The sequence below is a fragment of the Alligator mississippiensis genome, chromosome 5 (assembly GCF_030867095.1).
Source record: "Alligator mississippiensis isolate rAllMis1 chromosome 5, rAllMis1, whole genome shotgun sequence".
NCBI lineage: Eukaryota > Metazoa > Chordata > Crocodylia > Alligatoridae > Alligator > Alligator mississippiensis.
Window position 1 is genome coordinate 55,155,516 of NC_081828.1, and position 22,377 is coordinate 55,177,892.

The window sequence follows — 22,377 nt, forward strand, 5'->3', positions numbered from 1 at the left end:
TCAGTTTGTTTCCTGCAAGCCTTCCGAATCTCCAAATCTCTCTGAATTGATTCGGAGGCTTCCGAATCGATTCAGACCTTTTAACAGGTCTCCTGATTCAATTTGATTTAATGGGTCTCCCGATTTGGATTTGGATTTGGAGATTCGGCTACCGAATCGGGCCAAATGTCCTCTGAATCGAATTGGCTACTGAAACTTTGCACAGCCCTACTCTGTAGTTCAAATCATAGAGGCTCCATACTTTCATACGTGGAGTTCTGTTTTTGGTGTTGTCCATGACAGAAGGCATCACACACATTCAATGTTTGTAAATATATATACCACGCATGCAATAATGTAGTTTCTTCTCATAAATTGAGGGAGCATATCATAATTTGTAATTTTTCTTTACTTTTTATCACCTTCCAGAGCCTTCAACTACCCTCTTGCATGATCGCTTCTTCATTGTAAGGTTATAATAACCCACTATCATAATTGAGTGTCAAACTGTTTTGAATTGTCATGGTGGAATGAAATTAAAAATATGTAGCTGTTGCATCTGTACTGTTATGTGAAATATTTTAGTGCATATTCTGATTTGGAAAGCATGTCTTAAAATCAGTCACTACATCAATAATTTGCAGGTGTTTTAAACAGTGGAATTGGTGTTTCTTTTCTGGTTTGATGTGGTGCATCTGTCTATAAACATACAAGCTAGCACTTTTATTCATAGAATCTTAGAAAATTAGGATTGGAAGGGACACCTGCTGCAACATCAGCTTTGTTGCTCTCCCTTCTAACCTTAACCCAGAGACTTTCAACAGGCCTATCTCCAGTTTTATACTGGAGCTCTGAGGAATCATATGGCTCTTTTAAAGTGCAACTCCTCCTCTTCTCTCCTGCCAGTTTGTACCCACCCATGACAGTGCTCTAGTCATGCGAGCTATCCCACAAAGTCTGTTATTCCAATCATGTCATAGCTCCATGACTGTACAAGGACTTCCAAGTCATCCTGCTTGTTTCCCAGGCTCTGTGCATTTGTGTACAGGCACCTGAGGTAACTAGTCAATTGTCCTGATTTCTCAGGAAGTATGAGAACACCTCATACTCACCTCACCTGTTGCCCTCCTTCCTGCTTGCTCTTCCTCCAGGTCTCCATTCCCCGGTGAACCTAGTTTAAAGCCCTGTCTGCTCTTCCCTCTATTCCATCTATTCTCAGCAATCCTTCTGTTTGGAACAACATCTCATGGTGGAAGAAGCTAAATCCCTGCTGGCAACACCACCTGCGCAGCCAGGTATTGCTCTGCAGGATGTACCTGTTCCTGCCTATATCCTTTCCCTTGACTGGAAGGATCAAAGAAAACATGACCTGAGTCCCAGAGCTCTTCACCCTTGCACCCAGAGCCCTGTAGTTGCTTCTGATCCACTCAGTCTCCCCTGGCAGTGTCACTGGTGCCCACATGGGGTAGTAGTCAGAGGGCTGGATGAGTCTCTGTAATCCCTCTGCAACATCTCAGATCCAGGCTCTGGGCAGGCAGCAGACTTCCAGAGACAACAGATCAGGTTGGCAGATGGCTTCCTCTATCCCCCACAGAAGGGAGTCTCCAGCCACCACCACCCCTCACTTCTTCTTGGTAGCAGTTGTCTCAATCCTAAATTGAGACTTAAGATCACTTGAACTGCCAGCTTTTCTGTTACCAGTTCATGACTCAGGCCCTTCAGGCACAAAAGAAGCCTTCACAGGCATAGTCCTATGTAAAATAATGGGGCCACTCATGTTAATAAGCACTTTGTTTAGAAATAGGCATTATCAGGATTGGATGCTGAATTAATATTACATTTTTTGACTCATGCCTTTTCTAAAACAATTTTTATAAAACTTGGCATGAGAGGAAAGTTTCTCATCTGAGCTTTTCCATGGTCATACAGGAAGAGAATGCTTAAAATTAAGTTCAGAAGCCTCTTAGAAATTGGTTTGTAATTATAGTGGCACTAGTAGTTGCTGCTATGCTAACAGCATCTGGCACTACAGTCACTGCCATCTGTTAATACCCAGAAATTCTGGTATAGCATATTCTTTTGGTGGAACTAATGCTTATTAACAGATCTATCAAATTAAATCACCTTGATTTGATGACAGCTTTACCTTGATTATAACAAATTGCAACATAATGGAGATAATTTTTTGACCTGTAACACAATAGCCATAATTATCTCTTTTGTTATAAGCTATCCAATACAAATATTCAACCATCCAATTCTAAATTATTTCTTTTTTAATATATTGTAAGGAACAATATTTAATATATTTCAATTTAAATAGAGTTGGGTGATTTTTTTCAATGAAAAATCAATTTACCTAAAATAGGTGTTTCAGAGGAAATTGGGCTGATCAGGGCAAATATTGTCAACTAAAAAGGGAAGAGGGATTTGGAAATAAAATATACCAGTACAGGCTTTTCAAATTGAATTTTTTTACTTTTCACTTTGAAACCTCATTTTTCACTTAGGAATTCACCAAGCTTGGAGAGAGAGGATTAAATAACTTAAAACACTTCATTTTGGCTTAAACATTTTAGGTTACGACAAAATGTTTTTGTGGGTTTTTCAGAGCATCAAAAATTCAAAATATTTCTGTGCTTTTTAGAATTTTTTGGCTCAATGAACAGAAAAATCCCCCATCATCTTCTCTTCACTGAACTTAAACAATCCTAGTTCTTTCAGCCTTTCCTTATAAGTTATTTTTCCCAGGTCTCTACTCATTTTTGTTGCACTCCTCTTCACTCTTTCTCAACTGCCCACATCTTCCTTGAAGTTGATGGACTGTAAATTTACTCCCTAGCTTATCTCGTGCTAACTCAGGGGTTGTCAACTGAGGGTGTGCATACCCCTGGAGATGCTTTGAAAGGTCCCAGGGGGTATGCAGAGGTGGGTGGGGATGGAGTGCCGCCACCCCACACCACTGCATCGCAGCAGGAGGGCCGGGGTGGGGCAAAAGCCGGGCTGCACAGATGCCGTGCTGCCGCCACTTGCCATGCCCCCATTCTGCATCTGGCCACTCACCACTTCCTCTCCCCCCTGCTCAGCATCCAGCCGCTTGCCCTAGGGGTACACTTACTAAAAAAGGTTGAAAACCTCTGTGCTAACCTGTTCTTGTGCTCCTCCCCTCAAAATGTGAATACAGGAACATGATTTAATTAAATCAGTTTTTGTTTAGATGAGGCCTCACACAAGAGGCTTGATTTCATCGCTTGTGTGCATTCCTGTTGGAGTCAACAAATGCATAGAATCAAGAAAATTCATATTTCCTACATAAGTATATTGCACGTTAAATTATTTCAGGGTCAGGGCTTAAATTACTTCAGCACATAATAAGTGTGGAACAACAAACAAGAGGAAAGAGAGTGAGGGAAAGAGAAGAGAAAGTGATAACATTGTGTAGTCACGTATACTAACCAAATGCGTAGCTAGATGGTTCCAAATCATTTGTAAGTTTGTTTTTGTTTTTCTTAGCTATCGGAATCCAAGCAATTACTGTTGAATTAATTTGCCTTCAAACTGATGCAAAATATTTTGTTTCATTTGTTGGAGAATTAATGCTGAAAATCTATTTTTATCAAAGTGAATATTTGGCCTGTGCAACAAAATATCACTGATGGTAAGTAATAGCTAAAAACACAGTGATGAGCCAACTCAAGTGATCCTCCCAGCTTGAGTCGGGCACAGTTGTTATCTGTTTGTTTTTTCTGAATCCTTTTCTTCCGCCTATTACTCCAGATGAGCAGATAGAGAATGAAGGGGAGAAAGGGGCATACTCTCTGACTTGGGAAAGTAATTGCAATTACCAGATAATATAAATATATTAATTATTGATGCCCATACTGTAAGGTAAAAGGGAGGGAGAAAGCAGTATTGGGAGGACTGGGAGTCAGGAGATGTGGGACATTATTCCAGCTCTGTTACATCTTGGACATGCCTCTTAACCTCTTTGCACCTCAGTTTTTTCATCTGTATAATATGAATAATACTTAAAGTAATTTTGAGGCAATGTTTGTTAATTTTCTGAATAACACTTTAAGATCTATTCACTGAAACTGCTATATAAATTTACTTTTTTTCTTGAATCTTTCTAGCTTTTCCTAATAGACTTTTTTTCTGTAGTGGTAGAGTTACCCACTGGAAGTCACAGCTATAGCTGCACTAACTGAAAACCCCAAGTAAAGACAAGGAAAGCTGGGCTTTGGACTGGTGCAACTTGTCCTTGCTTCAGATTGGAGTAAACTACAAATCTCCTTCGTTGGTGTAAAATTTGGTTACATTGTTTGGAATCGGCAAATTTCCAATGAAGACTAAATCTATATCTTTGTGTGCTGCAGGGAATGGTTTGAATTAAGGTGTTGTTTATGGGAGCTGAGAAAGGAAAGATCCCAAAATTCAACACCCACATTAATAACTAGGGAACGTACAGTAATAGCTCCTGAACTTCAAGCCACATTCTAATCCCAAATATGTTAAATGTATGTCTGAAAAATACCATTAATGTGTGCAGACTAGCACAGCAGCAGGTATTTTGAAATGCAACAGCGAGGTGAGTCATGTGTATGAGGTTGGAGCTTGGCCTTATATCTTTATTTCCAGTGTGTTCCCAGACTGGCATCAGCCTTCCTCATTATCTTTGAGTTCTGCTTCTCTTTTCTTTCACTTGACAACTTTATCTGCTTATCTTGCACATGTATGCAGAAAGTCATGCATAAATAACGACATTAAAATGAGATTAAAAGATGGTATGGTCGCAAGAGAATTCTGAAGGTGGGCTGCATCTTTATTTTGATGCTTCAACATTCATTACATTACAATGAGTAATGGTGAGGCAATGACGTGAGATGTAGGTATGACCAAAGGGCAGGGTATAGGCTTGTTTATCTAAATTGTATTGACTTTATTTTGAAGTAAGGCATAGCCTAGTCTTCCAAATGCTTCAGAAAGGTAATGGCAATTTGTATCAAGAAAGGTGTCAAGCATAGAGGGGGGAGGGTCATTCTTATACTCTGTGGAATTATTTGTTTTAGTGTTAACTATACACAAACCCACTTTTTAAGTATAACTCATAGATCTTTTAAAGTGAGTGATTTATCTATTCATATGTTTTTTTAAATCAGGCCAAAAAAAGCCCCAGGAAGAAATCAGAAAAAATAATTTTAGTTCACATTTTTCAGAAATGGTCTCAGTCACAATATGTCAAGGAAGTTGGATTGATTTATTTAGTTGATGGAATGTAAAACTTGACCCTGTCCTATGCCATCTGTACTGGCAGATTTCTCTGTTGTGAATTGCTTTAATAATATTTTAAGATGGCCATATCCTTTTACAGGTTTCTCAGGATGTAAATATGCTTATATGCTAAGTTTCAATTCATAGCATTTTTCTGTATTGAAAACAGTGTGTTATCTTAAAGAATTGGCTCATAGTCTCAGTTTTGTTTTGCTCTTTTTATTATTAATCTACATAAAGAACAGTTGTTCTTGTCTGTAAGCATTTTGCTCGACTTACCTCTTTGATCCTTTCTGTCCTATTTTATGGCTGAATTGGTAACATCTCCCACCTCAGAATCACATTTAATTTTTTTTTTCTTCCCCATTCTGTTCAGTCCCTTACAATTGACTCCTTCTGTCTTGACTTCAATGTAAATATGTAACAAAGAAATTTCTTCAAATAGAATTTAATGAGTGTTGCTTTCTATTACTGCATCTCCTAAAATGTCTGGTTCTTTTCTTAACCACCCTTGTTTTGAGAGCTTCAGGAGTGACTGTGTGAGGGGGGAGGACGGTGAAAGAGAGTGTTGTTAGCACTTGTAATAGTCTATTAACTGCAGTTAATAACACCCTATGGGAGTCCCCCCTCTCTGTGCTCACAAGCTCATGCCCCAGGAATTCCCTACTGGGGTTTCCCTCAGCATGTGGATCATGGTGCTGAGCCCCACATTGAGGCACCTGCCTGCAAACAGGAAACTCCTGCTTTCAGATGCGTGCCCCATGTCAGGGTGAGGCACCCTGGGGCCATTTTCTCACAGGATGGGACCCCTGAAACCACAGGAGCTCCTGCTCATGGTGGCTGGAAAATGCAGGTAATCTCAGGCAGTTCCTGCTCTTCTGCCACAAGGGAACAGAGGTCAGCTGCAAAAAGGCAGCACAGATTATGAGTAGGGTCATCACCATCACAAGGGGTAGAAATAGACAATGCCTTTGTGCTGCCATAATTTTTTTTATGGTGGCACAAAGGCCAAGCAAACAGAAGTCCATACCCCTTATCATACCAGAAATGCCCCAAATTGGTGGCTGTGACAAAGGTGGTAATAGTTTCTGGCACCGTTGTGGCAGCTGTCTGTTTGGTTTATGGCACGAGAACACAAGCAGCCCAGGAATTCTTGTGCAGGATCAGACCCCTTAAGCCCCAGGAGCACCTGCCCTGGCTTTCCCTACTTGCAGAGCTGTGACCCAGGGAGAGGCTGATGTTTCCTGCTTACAGAGATGCACCCCAGGCAATTACCTGAAAAAACGGGCAATGTGTTTCACCCAATGAAGAGGATCAACTGTGGTACAACACATCCTGCCACAGCTGATTGGCTTCATTTTGTGACATGTCTAAACCCAAAATGAGGACATTTGTGGTGTGATAGAGGGCTTAAGAACATTTGCTTAGGTTTTGTGCCTCCATAAAAATGTTTATGGTGGCACAAAGGCAACATCTGTTTGCAGCCATAGGCTATGTGTATATGTGAACTTAACGTTTTCAAGGGATTACTGAACAGATAGCCCAATAGACAGTGGTGTTCTTTAACCACAAGACTTGTGCACTGATAGCTGAATTTTTCCACCTGCTGCCTCACTAATGTTGCTTAACCCTGTACTGGGGTAGTCAACTCCTAGAGCTATAAGGTTAATTTCAGTCTCTATGTGCATTCAGTATCGTGCTAGGATACCTCATTAAAAGTTAGATAACATCATGGGTTAGTGCCGCTTGTGTTATAGTCATGTGCCTAACAGTAATCAGATAATAACAGTTTTTAATCACTACAAGCTTCTGGTTTTTTACTCAGTAACCTGGCTATATATCCTGATAAGTCCTATCATAATATACTTGATTTTTAATTAGTTTATCTACGGGTTGATGGTTGTCCTATTGCAGAATTGTTATACCAATTTCATTTCCTTTAAGATTTTTTGATTGTGCTTTCTCATGGCTAATATACTTGATTGTGCAGTTTCACTCTCTACACTACAGAGTAACTTCTTATGACAGATATGCCTATTTTTAATATGCAAGAAATACTTATATATCTATATCTATATATATATATATATAATGTTTTTGTGTATTTCAGGAAAAAAGTGCCAGTTCAAATGTAAGACTTAAGTCTAATAAAGAGATTCCAGGATTAGTTCATCAACCCCGAGCAAAGTAAGTTATATTTTCTAATTTAATAGAAATGAATGCCAAATTAAAGTAAAACTTTGCCCTAGTGAAAGCTGGTTAGTGGCTCCCCAGTAAATCAGCGGTCACATCCAATTTTTATAAAATGGAAAGGAATGTAGCCACCTTCAGACTTTTACTTTGTAGGGGCATCTTCTTGAGAATTGCTCCACTCATGATGGAGCATGGTATGCCAAGATTTGTAGTCTCTGTGCATAACTATATTAAAGACGGAAGTACCTGGGAGGCATGATGAACTACTCACACAGTGTTTAGTTTGGTCACAGTTTAAATTTTGGCAACTTTTAAGAATCCCTATCCTTTGTATATTTTTCAAAGATGTGACCTTTACTCCCTCTTCCCCATCCTCCTCCACTTTGGCTAGATTGACCTTGCCACACTTTTTCAAGGTACTACACTGCAGTATATATCTGCTACCATTAGACATTTGTGTATGCATGTCCATAAATGCCCATACAAAAGTTAGTTACAGTGTCCCAAGAGATTGTGCCCAATGTTTGGGCTTGGTTTGGTAGATAAACTGCATGTCAAATCTGGGAATTAAACTTCTTCCAGTTAAGATGATGAAGTTATTTGTTAAAATGCTGACAGTGTGGCATGTGGCAGTCAGTTTATTCAACCCTTAGATATGTTCTGTGACTATATGTTTTGAAACCAGTCAGTATTATTATGCACAGTGCTGCCATGACGTACTTACCACTTGTGACAGTGCTGCTGCCAGTATTAGTTATTTGTTTATTATCTAAATCACCATTGCATTTTAATCACTAATTGGATTGAAAATAACAGATTACACAGTGACATAAATTTGGTAGTTAACAATGACGTGATAAAAGCACTGTTGTTGCATTCTAAGCAATAAAGGAAAAACTATTCTTTGCAGATATACTATGCCTTTAGGGCACTTATTAACTTAAACTTGCTGCATACAAAGTACATTGTGCAAATTTTCACGTCATAAAATATTACTCAGTTCAGTCCTAATGAATTAACAATATATAAGTATTTCAAATATAACTACAAAGAAACATTCAGTTAGGAGGGGGCAATGTACTTGTCTGCAAGATGGTGAGATACTTCATTATTTTAAATCCTAGTCAACATTAGTCCCAGCAGATTTATGGATGTAAAGAAACTCTAATGGGCAATCATTCCAGCTGGAGGGCTGATTTAATGAGTTTTGATGAGATGTCAAGGGCTGCAAGGGTAGTCCCAATCCTTGACAGGTGCCCTGTCCCCTGGTTGCCATCTTGGGACTGGAAATCCTGCCCCTGCCCCCTAACCTTTGCCACCAGAAGTCCCTACCCTTGCCCTGGAAGTACTCAAGGGGGAGGGGTGCCATCTTGGAACCAGAAAAAAACCCAGATCATATACTAAAAATCAAACATCAGCTATAACATATTTTAATTTTATTTAAAAAATATTTTTGTCCTGATTTATGTGCATTTCACAGATTCACAGAAGTTTAGGGCTGGAAGGGACGTCATGAGCTCATCGGGTCCAGCCCCCCCTGCTTTGGGCAGGAAAGATGCAGGGGTCAAATAACCCCAGCAAAGTGTCTGTCTAGTCTCCTTTTGCAGATCTCCAGGGTAGGTGCCTGCACCACCCCTGCTGGGAGTCTATTCCAGAGTCTGGTCACACAAACCTTGAAGAAGTTTTTCCTTATATCCAGTCTGAAACCTTCTTCTAGCAGTTTGACTGTTGCTCCTGGTTTTCCCCTGGGGCGCTTTGGTGAATAGTTGTTCGCCTGGCCCCTGGTGCTCTCCCATGATATATATGTAGGCTGCCACCAAATCCCCACAAAATCTTCTCTTTTCTAAGCTGAACAGTTCTATATCTCTCAGCTTTTCCTTGAATGGGTTGCTCTTCAGACTGCTAATCATATGAATGGCTCTTCTCTGGACTCTCAAGCTTTTCCACATCCTTCTTGAAGCATGGCACCCAGAACTGGATGCAGCATTTCAGCTGTGGCCTCACCAATGCCAAGCAGAATGGGAAAATAACTTCCTTAGTTTTGCTTGAGATGCATCAGTTGATGCATGCCAGCATAGTGTTTGCTTTGCTAACTGTAGCATCACACTGGTGGCTCATATTCATTTTATGGTCAATTACGACCCCTCCGGTCCCTTTCAGACGTGGCGCTAGCTAGCATAGCGTAGCACCACTGAGCCTGTAAGTTTGTTGTGGATTTTTCCTCCCCAGATGGAGCACTTTACACTTTTGGTGTTGAAGAGCATCTGGTTCTGGTCTGCCCATCTAACTAATCTGTCTAGGTCCACCTGGTGTGGTGATGTGTGGCCGCACTTTCCCACAGCTTAGTGTCTCCAGTGAACTTTGCCAGTGAGCTTTTCATCCCCACATCCAGATCATTGATGTAGATGTTGAAAAGCACTGGTCCAAGTACTGAACCCTGGGGAACCCCACTGGCTACTTTTCACCAGGTCAACACAGATCTGTCTATTAGTACTCTCTGGGTCTGACCCTGCAGCTAGTTTCCCAGCCATCTGACCATTAAATTGTTGAGCCCATGGTCCCCTAGTTTTACCCTGAGAGCCTCATGGGACACCAAGTCAAAGGCCTTCCTAAAGTCCAAGTAAATGGCGTCAACCTCATTTCCCTTATCCAGGTGGTGAATAACCTGGCCATAGAAGGAAATTAGTTTAGTCAGACACGACCTACCTGCAACAAAACCGTGCTGACTGTCGTTCAGAAATTTGCCTTCTACTAGCTTATCGCATATGGACTCCTTAAGAAATTTTTCGAGGATTTTTCCTAGGACTGAGGTCAGGCTGTTCCCTGGGTCCTCTCTCCTCCCCTTCTTGAAGATGAGCACAACACTGGCCCTCTTCCAGTCTTCTGGGACCTCTCCTGAGCACTGCAAATTCTCAAAGAGTTTCGCCAGTGGTTCTGTGATGTCTTTTGGAGTTCAGCACTCTTGGATGGAGTTAATCCGGTCCTGCTGACTTATAGATATCCAGCGTCTCTAGCTGTTCTTTTACCAGCTCTACATTGACTGTTGTTAAGTGATCATCCCTGCTGTGACTATTCTGTGTCATATTTGCTTTTGGCATGCTGTCTTTCTTAGACTGGTAGAATACAGATGCAAAGTACTCATTCAGGAGTTCAGTTTTCTCCTTGGTGCAGTGATCAGATGTCCAGATGCATTGAGCAGTGGTCCCATGTTTCCACTGGTTTTCCTCCTGTTACCTATGTACCTATAGAAGGACTTATTATTGTCCTTGATTTCAGTTGCTAACCTGAATTTCATCACTGCCTTTGCTTTTGTAATCTGCCCCCTACAGGTGTGGGCCAATCTTATGTAGTTCTCCTTGGGGCCAATTTCTAGCTTCCATCGTTGGTAAGCCTCCCTTTTCTTTTTCAGAAGATCTGCAGCTTCCCTATTGAGCCAAGATGGCCTCCCTGCCCCTGTGCCACCTTTTTTGCATACAGGTATGGACAACTGTGCATCGAGGATCATGTCCTTGAGGAACAACCAATCTTCATTCACACTCTTTCCCTGCGATCCGTAGGGCATTACTCACTAAAGTCCTTAGCTTATTGAAGTCAAGAATTTGTACCTTATTGACAGATTTCCCAGGCCTATGATGGACAGTGAAAGTGATAGTGTCATGGTCACTGTCATCTAGGTTACCCTCTATCATCAGATCACTCACTGGGTCATCCCCCTATATAGTTTGTATAGTGTATATAGAGGCAATTGCATAATAGCTCAAAAAACAGTCTTACTCTTGTATATTGTGAGGAGGGAGGGAGGAGGGAGATGTATATGGATGTGTGTGTGGTCAGAGGAGTATGTGGTTGGGGGGTAGGTGTGTCTGTGGGGGATGTGGGTATGGTGGGTGGAGAGTGTGGGAGGGGTGGGTGTATGATGTGCGTGGGTATGTAGGGAGTGTGGGTATGTGATGCGGATGTGCATGTGTGGGAGGCTTCTGTCCCCCAGCCCAGCTTCCCCCCACCCTGCCTGCAATTTGTGATGTGGCTGAGCCCACACCCTCCACAGGTGGGGGTGGAGGGATCAGTGCTGCCTACCTGGCTCACAGCATGCTGCAAAGGGGTGGGAAAGCAGCTGCTGCCTGGAGGCAGCAAGGGAAGGCCCTAGGACGGGGAGTGGGGGGAACCAAGCCTGGTGCCACCAGTTCTCTTGGCCTCTGTCCCATGCCTGCCTGGCAGGGCTGCAGCTGAGCCCACATTGGCTCCTGTTTCTGCTGCTGCTGTTCACACCCCACCTGCCTGTCCTATGCCTGTCCAGCAGGGCTTTGTGAGCAGCGGAGCTACTTCATGCCCCCCACCATGCGGTCTCCCACCCAGCCGTGCATGAGCAGAACCAAAGCAAGGTGCAAGCAAAGCCTGCCTCCATCCCGCTCCTGTCAATGCCACAGCTTTCCTTCCCTACCTCCTGCCTTCAGTGCTCCAACAGGGACTGGAGGAGGAGTCACTGGATGCCGGGGGAGCCCAGCAGTTCCCCAGGTGGCTGCAGCAGTGGCAGCAGCAGCTCTGCCCTGAAGCTGTGCCCACTGGCCAGGGCTGGGGCCCTCCTGTGGAAGAGGCTGGGAGCACAACATACATTGCCTCAGGCAGGGGCAGGCTGGACCTGGCCCCATGCAGAGCACAACAGAGTCAGCCGAGGGCTGGGACAGATGCAATTAATTGGTGGGTGCCCGTCTGCAAGCCAGATCCAATCAGCTAGCAGGCCAGATCCAGCTTGTGGGCCGTATTTTACCCACCCCTGCTTTAGTCTGAGCAAAACAATAGAATCTGCTAGTTGGGCACCAACCAATTTGAGTTAAAAGGGAAAAATTAGTCAGCCAGGTTTTCCAAAGGAGGAAGAGTTCATAGATTTGTTCCAATTTAGTTATTTTTTTTTTTTAATCAAGCTTGTATTTTAATTTTTTTTGTAGAAAACAAGCCTATCTAGCTCCTAGTTGCTTATACTTATTACAAAACAAAACAGAACTAGGCTAGGCATTCCAAATTAAAACTTTTAAAAAGTATTTGTTGAAAGAAGTATGTAAGAAATCATAGAGATTACTGCTACATAGCAAAATTTGGATTTTGTGGAATGAAGTCCAAATCATGCAAAGTGTATTTATCTACCTTTACACATGTGTTTAATAGTCTACATCAAGTATGTAGAGACTATTCACATACATAGATTTCTACTGGTTTGGGGTCGTAGGAGGTATTACAAAAGAAGTAGATTATTTTATAACATTGTACTGATTTATACTCCAAATTTCTGTAAAATATTATTTCTCAGTTACGAAGTAATTATTTTTTATTAGATCAAAATGAAACTTCCAAGATCCATCCAGGTGCCATCAAGCCTTGTTATGATGCTTATTGTTGTTTAATACAAAATGATCACAAAATAAAAAGATTATGCAGAAATTTCATTTTGTGAGAAGAATTTTCTTGAGGAAGGAATACACCATCCACATTCTCTCTCTAACTCATAAGGGTAATTTTATTGCCAAGATATGCTCTCCTGGCTTGTAACAGTGACACTTGCAACTCTTCAGTGATTCTAGCACTCTGTCAAGCTATTTGTTTGAACTTTTTATCCACATAGCAATACAGACTTTTTGCCAATTAGTGTTCCTGAAAATTACATCCTAGGTGGATCTTAAAAGCATCTTTTGCTATTGTGCTAGAAACTGAGACTTTGAGAGTTGTAAATTTCAAGAGCTGTGAATTTCAAATTCTCTATCGTAGAGCTAGGTATGGAAGCATTTGCTTCGCTCTGGCTGTCTCTGTCAAAGAGGCTATCTGCTGGACCTAAATTGCTCTTTATTTGCTCTGTATTGCTCCAGAGGAAAGCTGGAAGTTAAATTACAATCTAAATCAGCTTTACAAATCAGTGTCACACTTCTACCTACATTAACACAATGTGCATGCTGTATCTCTAACAAAGAAGTTAGTGTTTAGGTGTACGAAACTAGAATTTGCTAGCCTTTACTGAAGATGGCTTGTTTGGCAAGGCCTCAGTTACTGAAAATGGATTAGAGTCATGATGTTAGCTAACCTTTCTTCTTTATTTCTAAAACACTGACAGTGTTCATTTTTTAAAATGCACTCCTTTAAACGATCTGTTGATCTGTAAGTTGATTTAGATTGTAATTTAACTTCCAGCTTTCCTCTAGGAACTTCTCTTTCGACCTGTTCTTTCATTCAGGGCATCAGCATAAGCAGAGAACTGGGTACGCTCATTCCAAAAGTAAATACAGAGAGTATGCCTGGCTTTGTTAGAAATGCACTGTATCACTGAGCATTTAGATGAGGCACTAATTTTGTTATATTTCAAAGGATTAGGTGGAAAAAATGAGAACCTAGGAGAACCTGGAAGTTGAATTCAGTGAGCTGAATCAGCTTTTACTGTTATTTAAATAGTGGTTCTACCATCTACACGTTCATTGATGCACCTTAGATACTGCACGTTTAGTTTAATACTTGCTTAATGAAGTACTAACTAAATGTGCAGTAACTAGAGTTACTGTGCAGTAGCACCAGCACATGGTTATTTTGTGATGCTTACTGTGCATTAGGCTAATAACACTGCACAGTAGGCTATTAGCACAGTTCTTAACCACCACGCTACTGCACAGTGTTATTAGACTAATATGCAGTAAGTGTCTTCTGTAGCCATGCCCAGAGAGTCCCTTAACTGTCTAACACCATGAATGACATACAAAAAACTAGAAGTCTTGTTTCCAAAATGATATCTTTTATTAGACCAACTGGAAAATTTTCCAGTTGGTTTAATAAAAGGTATCATTTTGGAACCAAGACTTCTAGTTTTTTGTATGTCTTTTTGTCTCAGGCCAACACGGCTACCAAGTACCCCCCTAACACCATGAATGAGATTTATACTGCTCTCCCCTTATCTCCTCTTGCTATTCTTTTCTGCTAAGTTCAGTGCCTGACATTGTCCTCTCACCCCAATGTGCTAGACACCCTGATAGCCCTTCTTTTCATTCAGATCTCACCTGAAATCTCACTCCTTCTCTGAGTTCCACAGAGAGGCCTGATCATGTCAGCAAAGATGCTTTCCTCATCAGGCCTATTTAAAATGCAAACAAACAACAAAACCCTCTAAATACCATCCTTTGAGCTGTCTTGTCCTGTTTATCCATCTGATCACTCTGTATTTCCATACTGTAAGTTTCCCTTGGAGCAGGGCCTGGCTCCTTTTGTGTTTTATACCACATGAGCACACTGCCAGTGCTGTGTAGATAGCTAATAATAGTATTTTCCTAACCCTGTTCACTAATATAGAATATAGTATCACTAACCCCTGAGTCTTTTGGAGCTGCGGAGTTAATGGAAGTAGCTAAGCATCTTCTGAGACAGCAATGAAAACCTCTCATCTCAAAGGAAAAAATACATGAGTTTGTACTAGAGATTCCCAACTATTTACCATAGAGCATGACTATAGCAAGACTGAGCTCTACAGTGAGATCTGTCAGGGTAAAGTTATAAACCAAACTGCAGGTTCACACTGTAGGTATCTGACCAGTGTCGTGATACCCTTCGCAGCTTTGGAAAAATCTTTAACTTCAGCCCAAAGGGTTTTATCTGTATTTCAGTAGCCCACCCGCTGCCTGTGAAGTATGCAGCTGAATGTTAGGTCCTGAAGTCTGCATTAAACAGGAGGATAGATGCTGAAGCAACATGGTCTGCTCTTGACACACACCATTTCTAAAACTTAAATGTGTGTAGCAATAATACTGCAGGTCTTCTGCTGATCTAAAAGATATCTGGTAGCAGAAGGTTGTTTGTTTATCTGAGGGTCCGACCCTGAAAAGCAGCGCATAGCGTGTTTCTCCTGTTGACTCAGCAATACTTGGTATATAATTCCTGACACTGCTTTGGGGTTGAGAGGACAGTTTCTCTGCATTTTGGATATGGCACTTGTTACTGAAGGCACAGTAGATTTGCACCTTAGAGACTAACTACATCAGATGTATAGCATATGCCTTCATGAGCTCAAGCTCACTTCATCAGGTATATGTTTCATCAGTTTATGCCACATCTCTGATTTGGTTAGTCTCTAAGATGCAAATCTACCCTGACTTCTTCCTGACTTCAGACTGTTACTCTTGACAAATGATAGACAAGCACAAAGTCCATTGCTTTCCATTAGAAACCTAAAACCTGAGACTCGAGTCTGGAAGCCTATGTTCGTTTGAAATTGAGACATATTTCTGCATACTGAAATATTTTTCCCTTATGTTTTTCAGCATGCACATCTCTGAAAGCCAACAGGAGTTCTTCAGAATGCTGGATGAGAAAATTGAAAAGGTAAACATTAAATAAATACATGTTTTCATAAGAAAGTGTAAGCATTCAAGAGATGACTGGCTACAGGTTCCCTAACTACCCAGAGGGAGGAAATGAGCTCCAGTATAGTTCAACACTCTGTACTTCACCAGTAGTTGGAAGTACCACAGTCTTAGTACTGAGCAGTCGCTTACTGGCGTGAACCAGTGTGCAGGTCTGGAAGTTTGTGTAGAGAGGGGAAGAAGTCAGAACAGTATGAGGAGGAAACTTAATTTTGGAAAACTGTCCAAGTCTACTGTGGATGGCAAATTAAAGCTATCCAAGCTTTTGTAGAGGTTTTGGTTCATGAAATGTAATGATAGTAAAGCAGGTTTTATGCCATCTAGGATTATATTTTCTAGACTTGAGGTTTTGTTTAATTTCATAGGGTATTTTAACTTGAAACCTAGTATCAGAATAATCATTTATCAAGTATCGTCCATGAAATGATGCTGAATCTCAGTTGATTTCTTAAAGAGCCCTTTCAAATTAACCACCCTCATAAAGGGCTATGAATAGTAGCTGCAGGTATAAATATCCCTGCAGCAACCTGCGCTGAATAGAGTTCATGCTGCTAGAAAGTTTCTAAAGCGGTGTAAGAGATTAATTTAGGCACATTAAATCTGTAAACTGGTTTGTACATTTTAAAAAATATCTTTATAGCAGCTTTCATTGTTGTTTTTCAGAACTCTTTGCAGACCTCTTAATTAAGCCTCACAACATCCCTGTGAAGTAACTGAGTATTATTACATCCATACCACAGATGGAAACTGAAGTTTGTACAAATTAAATGACTGTAAAGTTCATAGTGCAGGTTTAGATGCAAATTCAGAAGCAATGGCAGATTCAGAAGCAAAACCCAGAAGTCCTGTTTCTCAGTTCCTGCTTATATACACAAGTTGATGTTTTCTTAAGCACTTAAGTTTCACAGTTTGGAATAAGGTGCACAATATAATGGCATCTTTCTACTTTCAAAATCTAGCTGAGATGGAATAGATTATGCTTACAAATTTATGGAGACAAGAGGATAATAAAACAGCTCTACAAATATAAATTCCATTGACCTGCTGCTCTGTTGTTCCCCATTTCTAAAAAAAAATTTATTTGGCTGATTGCAAATTTTTACAGTTTCTGCCAGTGATTATGGCCCTTCTGAAATCTGGCTAAATGCCACACTGAACAGATCACAAGTTTATGCAAGCCAGCAAATTAATCTCTGTGGGGGAGGGGGAGGGAGGCTTTTATTTTGGTGAAGGAAAAACATGCGGGGGGAACTGAAATATTTCATTTTGTGCAAATAGGCATTACTGCATAGTCAAAGACCGTTTAAAAAAAACCACTCAGAGCTGAGTGTTTTAATTTCAAAGGATAAAAAAAGGTCTAGCCTTAATATAAGCAGTTTAAAAAGCACCATGTACTTTCCTACACCCAAATAATTCCATGGTGACATTTCTAACACAGTGTGGCTGCATCTACATAAGACACTAGCTGTGCAGTCATTACTGTGCATTCATTTAGTACTGGTATAGACAAATCCTAAATGACTTTGCAGTAACCCAAGTTACTGCGTAGTAGTGCTGATGAATGTATTTTTTGTGATGCTACCGAACAGTAGCCTAATACTACTGGACAGTAGTGTAGTGTCACGGTTGTTGCTACATAATGCTATTGTGCAGTAGTATCAGGCTACTGTGCAGTCAGGGTCTCATGTAGACATGACCTGTTTCTTCTTTAGCTGGAGGATTATGTCCCTAAACCTAGCCTGGAATTTTAGCTGTTTAATGTTTTGGTTCGGGGTGCTGGCAGAGGAAGAGTTGCTGGTTACCCCCTTCTCTCCTTTCTGCTACATTTGCCAAGTTGTTTTTAAGCCTTCCTCAGAAGCATTGGGTGTTGGCTGCAGCCAAGGCTTGGGATTTTGACTGGCATAGGCGGCGCGTGCCTCCTGAGGCTGGAGGGGGCACAGCAACCTCCTGCAGGCAGCGATGCAAGTGTTGACAGTGAGGGCGGGCTGAGCGGGGACCAGTCCACAGGCGGCAGCAGGGGCGGGGGGGAATTCCCCCACAGCCAGGCACCAACCCCAGAAGTGCACACCCAGAAGTGCCAGCAGCACTTCTTGGTGGGGGGGAGGCACCAGCGCTCCGCCTGCCCCCCCGCCCTCAGCCGAGAGCGCTCGCTTCCAGGGGGTGCACGTGCACCCCCATGCACCCCCTACATGTTGCCTATGTGGACGGGGGGGTGTCAGAGCTCCTGCTGGGACTTAAAACCAGAAGCTCTTGGCTAGAGGTGCTTGCTCCTCTGCTCGAGGTTAGTCCAATTGCTATATTCAGGTCAGAAAGAAATTTTACCCCATGGTCAGATTGGTATGGACTGTGGGGGTTTTTGCCTTCCTGTGTAGTGGGGGGGTAGGGCCCTCTGCTGAGATACCTTAAATATATATTAACAACCTTTTTTAAGCAGGACATTGGCTGCTACGGTTCCCCTGCTTTAACTGCGGCAGGTTAGGGTGTTAGGTCTTGTGGGAGAGTTGATGAAGAGTTTAGATTATGGATAGGGATGGTCCTGCCTCAGGATGGGGGTTGAACTAGATAACCGCTGGAGGGTTCCTTCAAGCCTTATTTCTGTATGAAAACTGTGAGAACTAGATAACACCAGAGGGGCAGCATCTGTGACTGGACTCTATTTGCTGGAAAAGTTCTCCAATTAAAGGAGTATTGTAAATCCATTGTAACCATATTTCCATGTCAGCACTTCACCAGTTCCTGCATATTTACTTAAACCAGGAATAAGGTTTTATTTTAATTTGTGACACCCCAACATGAATTTAAACTTAGACTTTCCTGTTCATCAAAATCGTAGTTGTCTTTCCTCCTGATAAGCATAACCCAATTAATATTTAGGCACTTATTTTTGTATTTTATTATTCTTTGTAATAATAAAATGTTAATTAAACCAGACATGCTGTAATAAAGAAAATTTTAAAAGGTATCTCTTTCCTAGAAAGCGGTCTCATAATGAATTTGTTGTCCTTCATTTACTGGATTTGTTTCAGGAGAGTAATGGAATCAATTCATCAGATGCAGCTTTTAAAATAGGGTTAGATCCCTTTTCTTGCTGTTTGGCAGAATCATCATCTCATAGGCTTATGGGTGTCTCCAATGTTCCTGATTACTAATTTCTGCCAGAGATCAGGAGATGGCTTATTAGGATGAAAATTACAATCTTATCTGACAGTGAGGACAAAGAAGAATCTTTTGCATTTCAAGCCATTGACAATAGATAAGATTGGCAGGGGTTAATGTATGGGTGAACTCTGTATTTGTTTTTGGTGGGGGGAGTAAATGTATGTGAGGAAATGCATGCTCAATTTTATTCTTCTTTAAAAGACTTTTTGTTCCTAATGGTTCATTGTCAGAAATGCGTTTTTTTTCCAAGTATCTGCCAAGAGTGCCAAAACGGCGTGGGAAAATAACATTATTTTTATTTGATCTTTATATAGCCCTTTCAATCCATACTACAGAAAAATGCAGGACAGCAATAGAACATGCATTTATAAAGGAACTGGAAAAAAAGACATGCAAACCTAATTTTAAAAACACTGAGTGAATTACATGACTTTATATGAAGTAGGGGTTTAGGTTGTAGTCGTGTTGGTCTAAGGACATAGGCAGACAAGGTTCCTTGGGTGAATTGGATATCTTTTATTAGACCAACCTAAATGGTTGGAGAATAGTTATTAAGCAAGCTTTTGGGTTCAAAAACCCTTCGCTAGGCTAAGGAAGCTGCATATGAAGTATGCTCTCAAGCCACCAAGACGAGCTGTGAGAGTGAACTATATTTGGAAATTACGCAAGACCCAACAGATTGTCTAGCTCACAATTCCTGAAGCATCCACCGCCTTAGACTGGTTACAAAATTCAGTGTCTATCTCCATTACAGAGCAGGACTAGGTTGTAATTGAGTCATGTTGTGAGTGCAGTCCCTGCACTATTGTGTTTGTAGTGGAGACAAAGCCAGAGATTGACATCTTACAAGACAAATCTATAGGGAGCTGTAAAGTGGTAAATTTTAGAAACAAAATACCCCTGAACTTAAATCCATGAAAGTGCTGGTCTGTCTTACTTTTGAACAACAAGCATTGCAATGTGAATGCTATGAAGAATAGAGACAGTAAAACATATATTGTAAACTAATTAAAAAAAAAAGATTGAATGGCCAGGAAAACTTCCTAAAATCATACTGCTGTAACTGAAAGGTGAAATTGCAAGAGCCCTGTACCTGGGATCTCTTGAGTATGTATTGACAACATTTCATAGAAGCAGGATATTGGCTGCTGTGGTTCCCCTGCTTTACTTGCAGCAGGTAGGTCTTGTGTTAGGTCTGTGTTGTCAGGGTTGATGGTAGTCTTACGTAGAGTTTAGATTATGGATTGTATAGGATGGTTTGGATAGGGATGATCCTGCCTCAGGCAGGATCTTGAACTAAAATACCTCTGAAGTCCCTTCCAGCCCTACTTTTCTAAGATTCTGATTATCAGCTGCTAAAACACAGGAAATAGTAAGTATTTATGAATACTTGAAAACAAATAATTGATAATGACATACCTTTGAAAACAGTAAAATAGAGTAAGACAAGCCAGTATTAAAAACCAACAGCTAAATTCTTGGCTTCTGATACAAATTAATTTCCATAAATGCAACCCTAAAGGTAGAATACAGAATTTCATTTTCAATTCATAAAGATTCCATCTTATAGGACTTCAGTATCAAAACCTTGGGAACCATTCAGATGTTAGTATCTGTTGTTGTGTATCTTTGCTAGAAAAGACTGGAAATGAATCATAGGTGTGGATATCAGTACAATTATGATAATTAAAACCATAATAGGACTCAAGGCCTCAAAGAAAAGTGAACATAAAATGAAGTAAGTTTAGGACCCTGTATTAAGTTACACTGAGATAAAGCATAGCATCAAAAGCTTGGCCCATGCACAGGGCTTCCTTTGGGTCCTAATCAGAACCAATAGGAGTTGACAATGGGTTGAACTTTCAGGATGATCCATGCTGAAATAGTGTTGAGTGATTAACAGTATTGGAAATATAGGTATCTACATTCAGTTTAAGAAACTCATGCAAATAAAGATACTTTTAAATATTTAGTGAATATACTCCTGGAGCTCCTATGACAGTTGCTTCTGCTGCAGTGAGCCTAGAAATGTAAAGGAACACTGACACAGGGCATTACCTGGCTGTGATTTTGTCTGGTTAGAGTACTGTGGGGCTGGAGCGCAAAATGATGGTTTCATTTCCTCTCTGATACTAATATCTGATATTCAAAGTAGTTATTTACAGAGAACTAAGTCAGTCAGAAGTCCTAAACTTTAGAAAAGCTGACTTTGATAGGCACGGGAGGCTTGTTGTCAAGGCCCTAAGGGGCCATGACTCGACAGGGAGAGGAGTCCAAGAGGAGTGGTTGCTCCTTAAGGGAGTGATCCTGAAAGCACAAGGGGATGTCTATCCCATCTCGGAGAAAAGGTAGCAAAAGGGCACAACAACCCCCTTGGCTCAGCAGGGAACTCGTAGACCTCCTACAACTAAAAAGAGAGGATTATAAAGAATGGAAGACAGGAATCACCACAGAGGAGGAGTATTCTGTACTGGTCCGTACCTGTAGGGAGCGAACCAGGAAAGGCAAGGCTGCAACCGAACTCCAACTGGCTACACATATCAAGGACGATAAAAAGTCCTTTTTCAGATAGTGGGGAGTCAGAAGAATAGCATGGGTAACATTGGACCCCTGCTAAACCAAATATGACAGCTGACAACCGACACCCAGGAAAAAGCTAACCTGCTTAATGGGTACTTTGCGTTAGTTTTTCATTAGCCCAAAGGGACCGCCCTGCCTAGCGGGACAGCCAGGGTGAGGGTGAATTTATGCCCAGCATCGGTGTAGACCTTGTAAAGGAACACCTTGAGAGTCTGGACACCTTCAAGTCAACTGATCCTAACAGATTGCCCCCCAGAGTACTTAAGGAGCTGACCGGCATCATAGCCCAGCCACTGGCAAGGATATTCGAGAATTCGTGGTGCTCAGATGAAGTACCTGAAGATTGGAAGAAGGCCAGTGTGGTGCCCATCTTCAAGAAAGGGAGAAAAGCAGATTCAGGGAACTACAGTCCAATCAGCTTGACCTCAATCCCTGGAAAGATTCCGGAAAAAATCATCAAAGAAACCATTCTTGATAAACTGGCTGATGGCAACATCCTGAGGGACAGCCAGCACGGATTTGTTGTGGGTACGTCTTGCCTGACCAATTTTATCTCCTTCTATGACCAGGTGACATATCACCTGAACAAGGGAGAGGAGATTGACATCATAATATCTGGACTTTAAAAAAGCCTTTGATCTGGTGTTCCATGATCTCCTCATAGAAAAAATGGCCAACTGTGGCCGTGGCTACATCACAGTCTGATGGCTAGGGAATTAGCTCCGAGGCCGGACCCAGAGAGTGGTAGTTGACAGAAGTGAATCATCATGGTGCTCCATGACCAGTGCTGTCTCCCAAGGCTCCATCA

The 22,377-nt window shown here is 41.4% G+C and overlaps 1 protein-coding gene across 7 annotated transcripts in view; it reads left to right on the forward strand.

The window, feature by feature from the left end:
* The window catches only part of C5H1orf21 (chromosome 5 C1orf21 homolog), a 238,402-nt gene that overhangs the window by 199,894 nt on the left and 16,131 nt on the right, over positions 1-22,377 (forward strand). For 4 of the 7 annotated variants that reach the window (XM_059728388.1, XM_059728389.1, XM_059728390.1 and 1 more), the window contains 3 exons: positions 7,361-7,437; positions 10,853-10,920; positions 15,729-15,789. In XM_059728388.1, the coding sequence (XP_059584371.1) occupies positions 7,361-7,437; positions 10,853-10,920; positions 15,729-15,789 (206 nt within the window). Of the gene's footprint in view, positions 1-7,360; positions 7,438-10,852; positions 10,921-15,728; positions 15,790-16,493; positions 17,951-22,377 lie in introns of those variants that run through there. The other 3 variants (XM_059728392.1, XM_019500305.2, XM_019500304.2) reach the window with 3 other exon arrangements.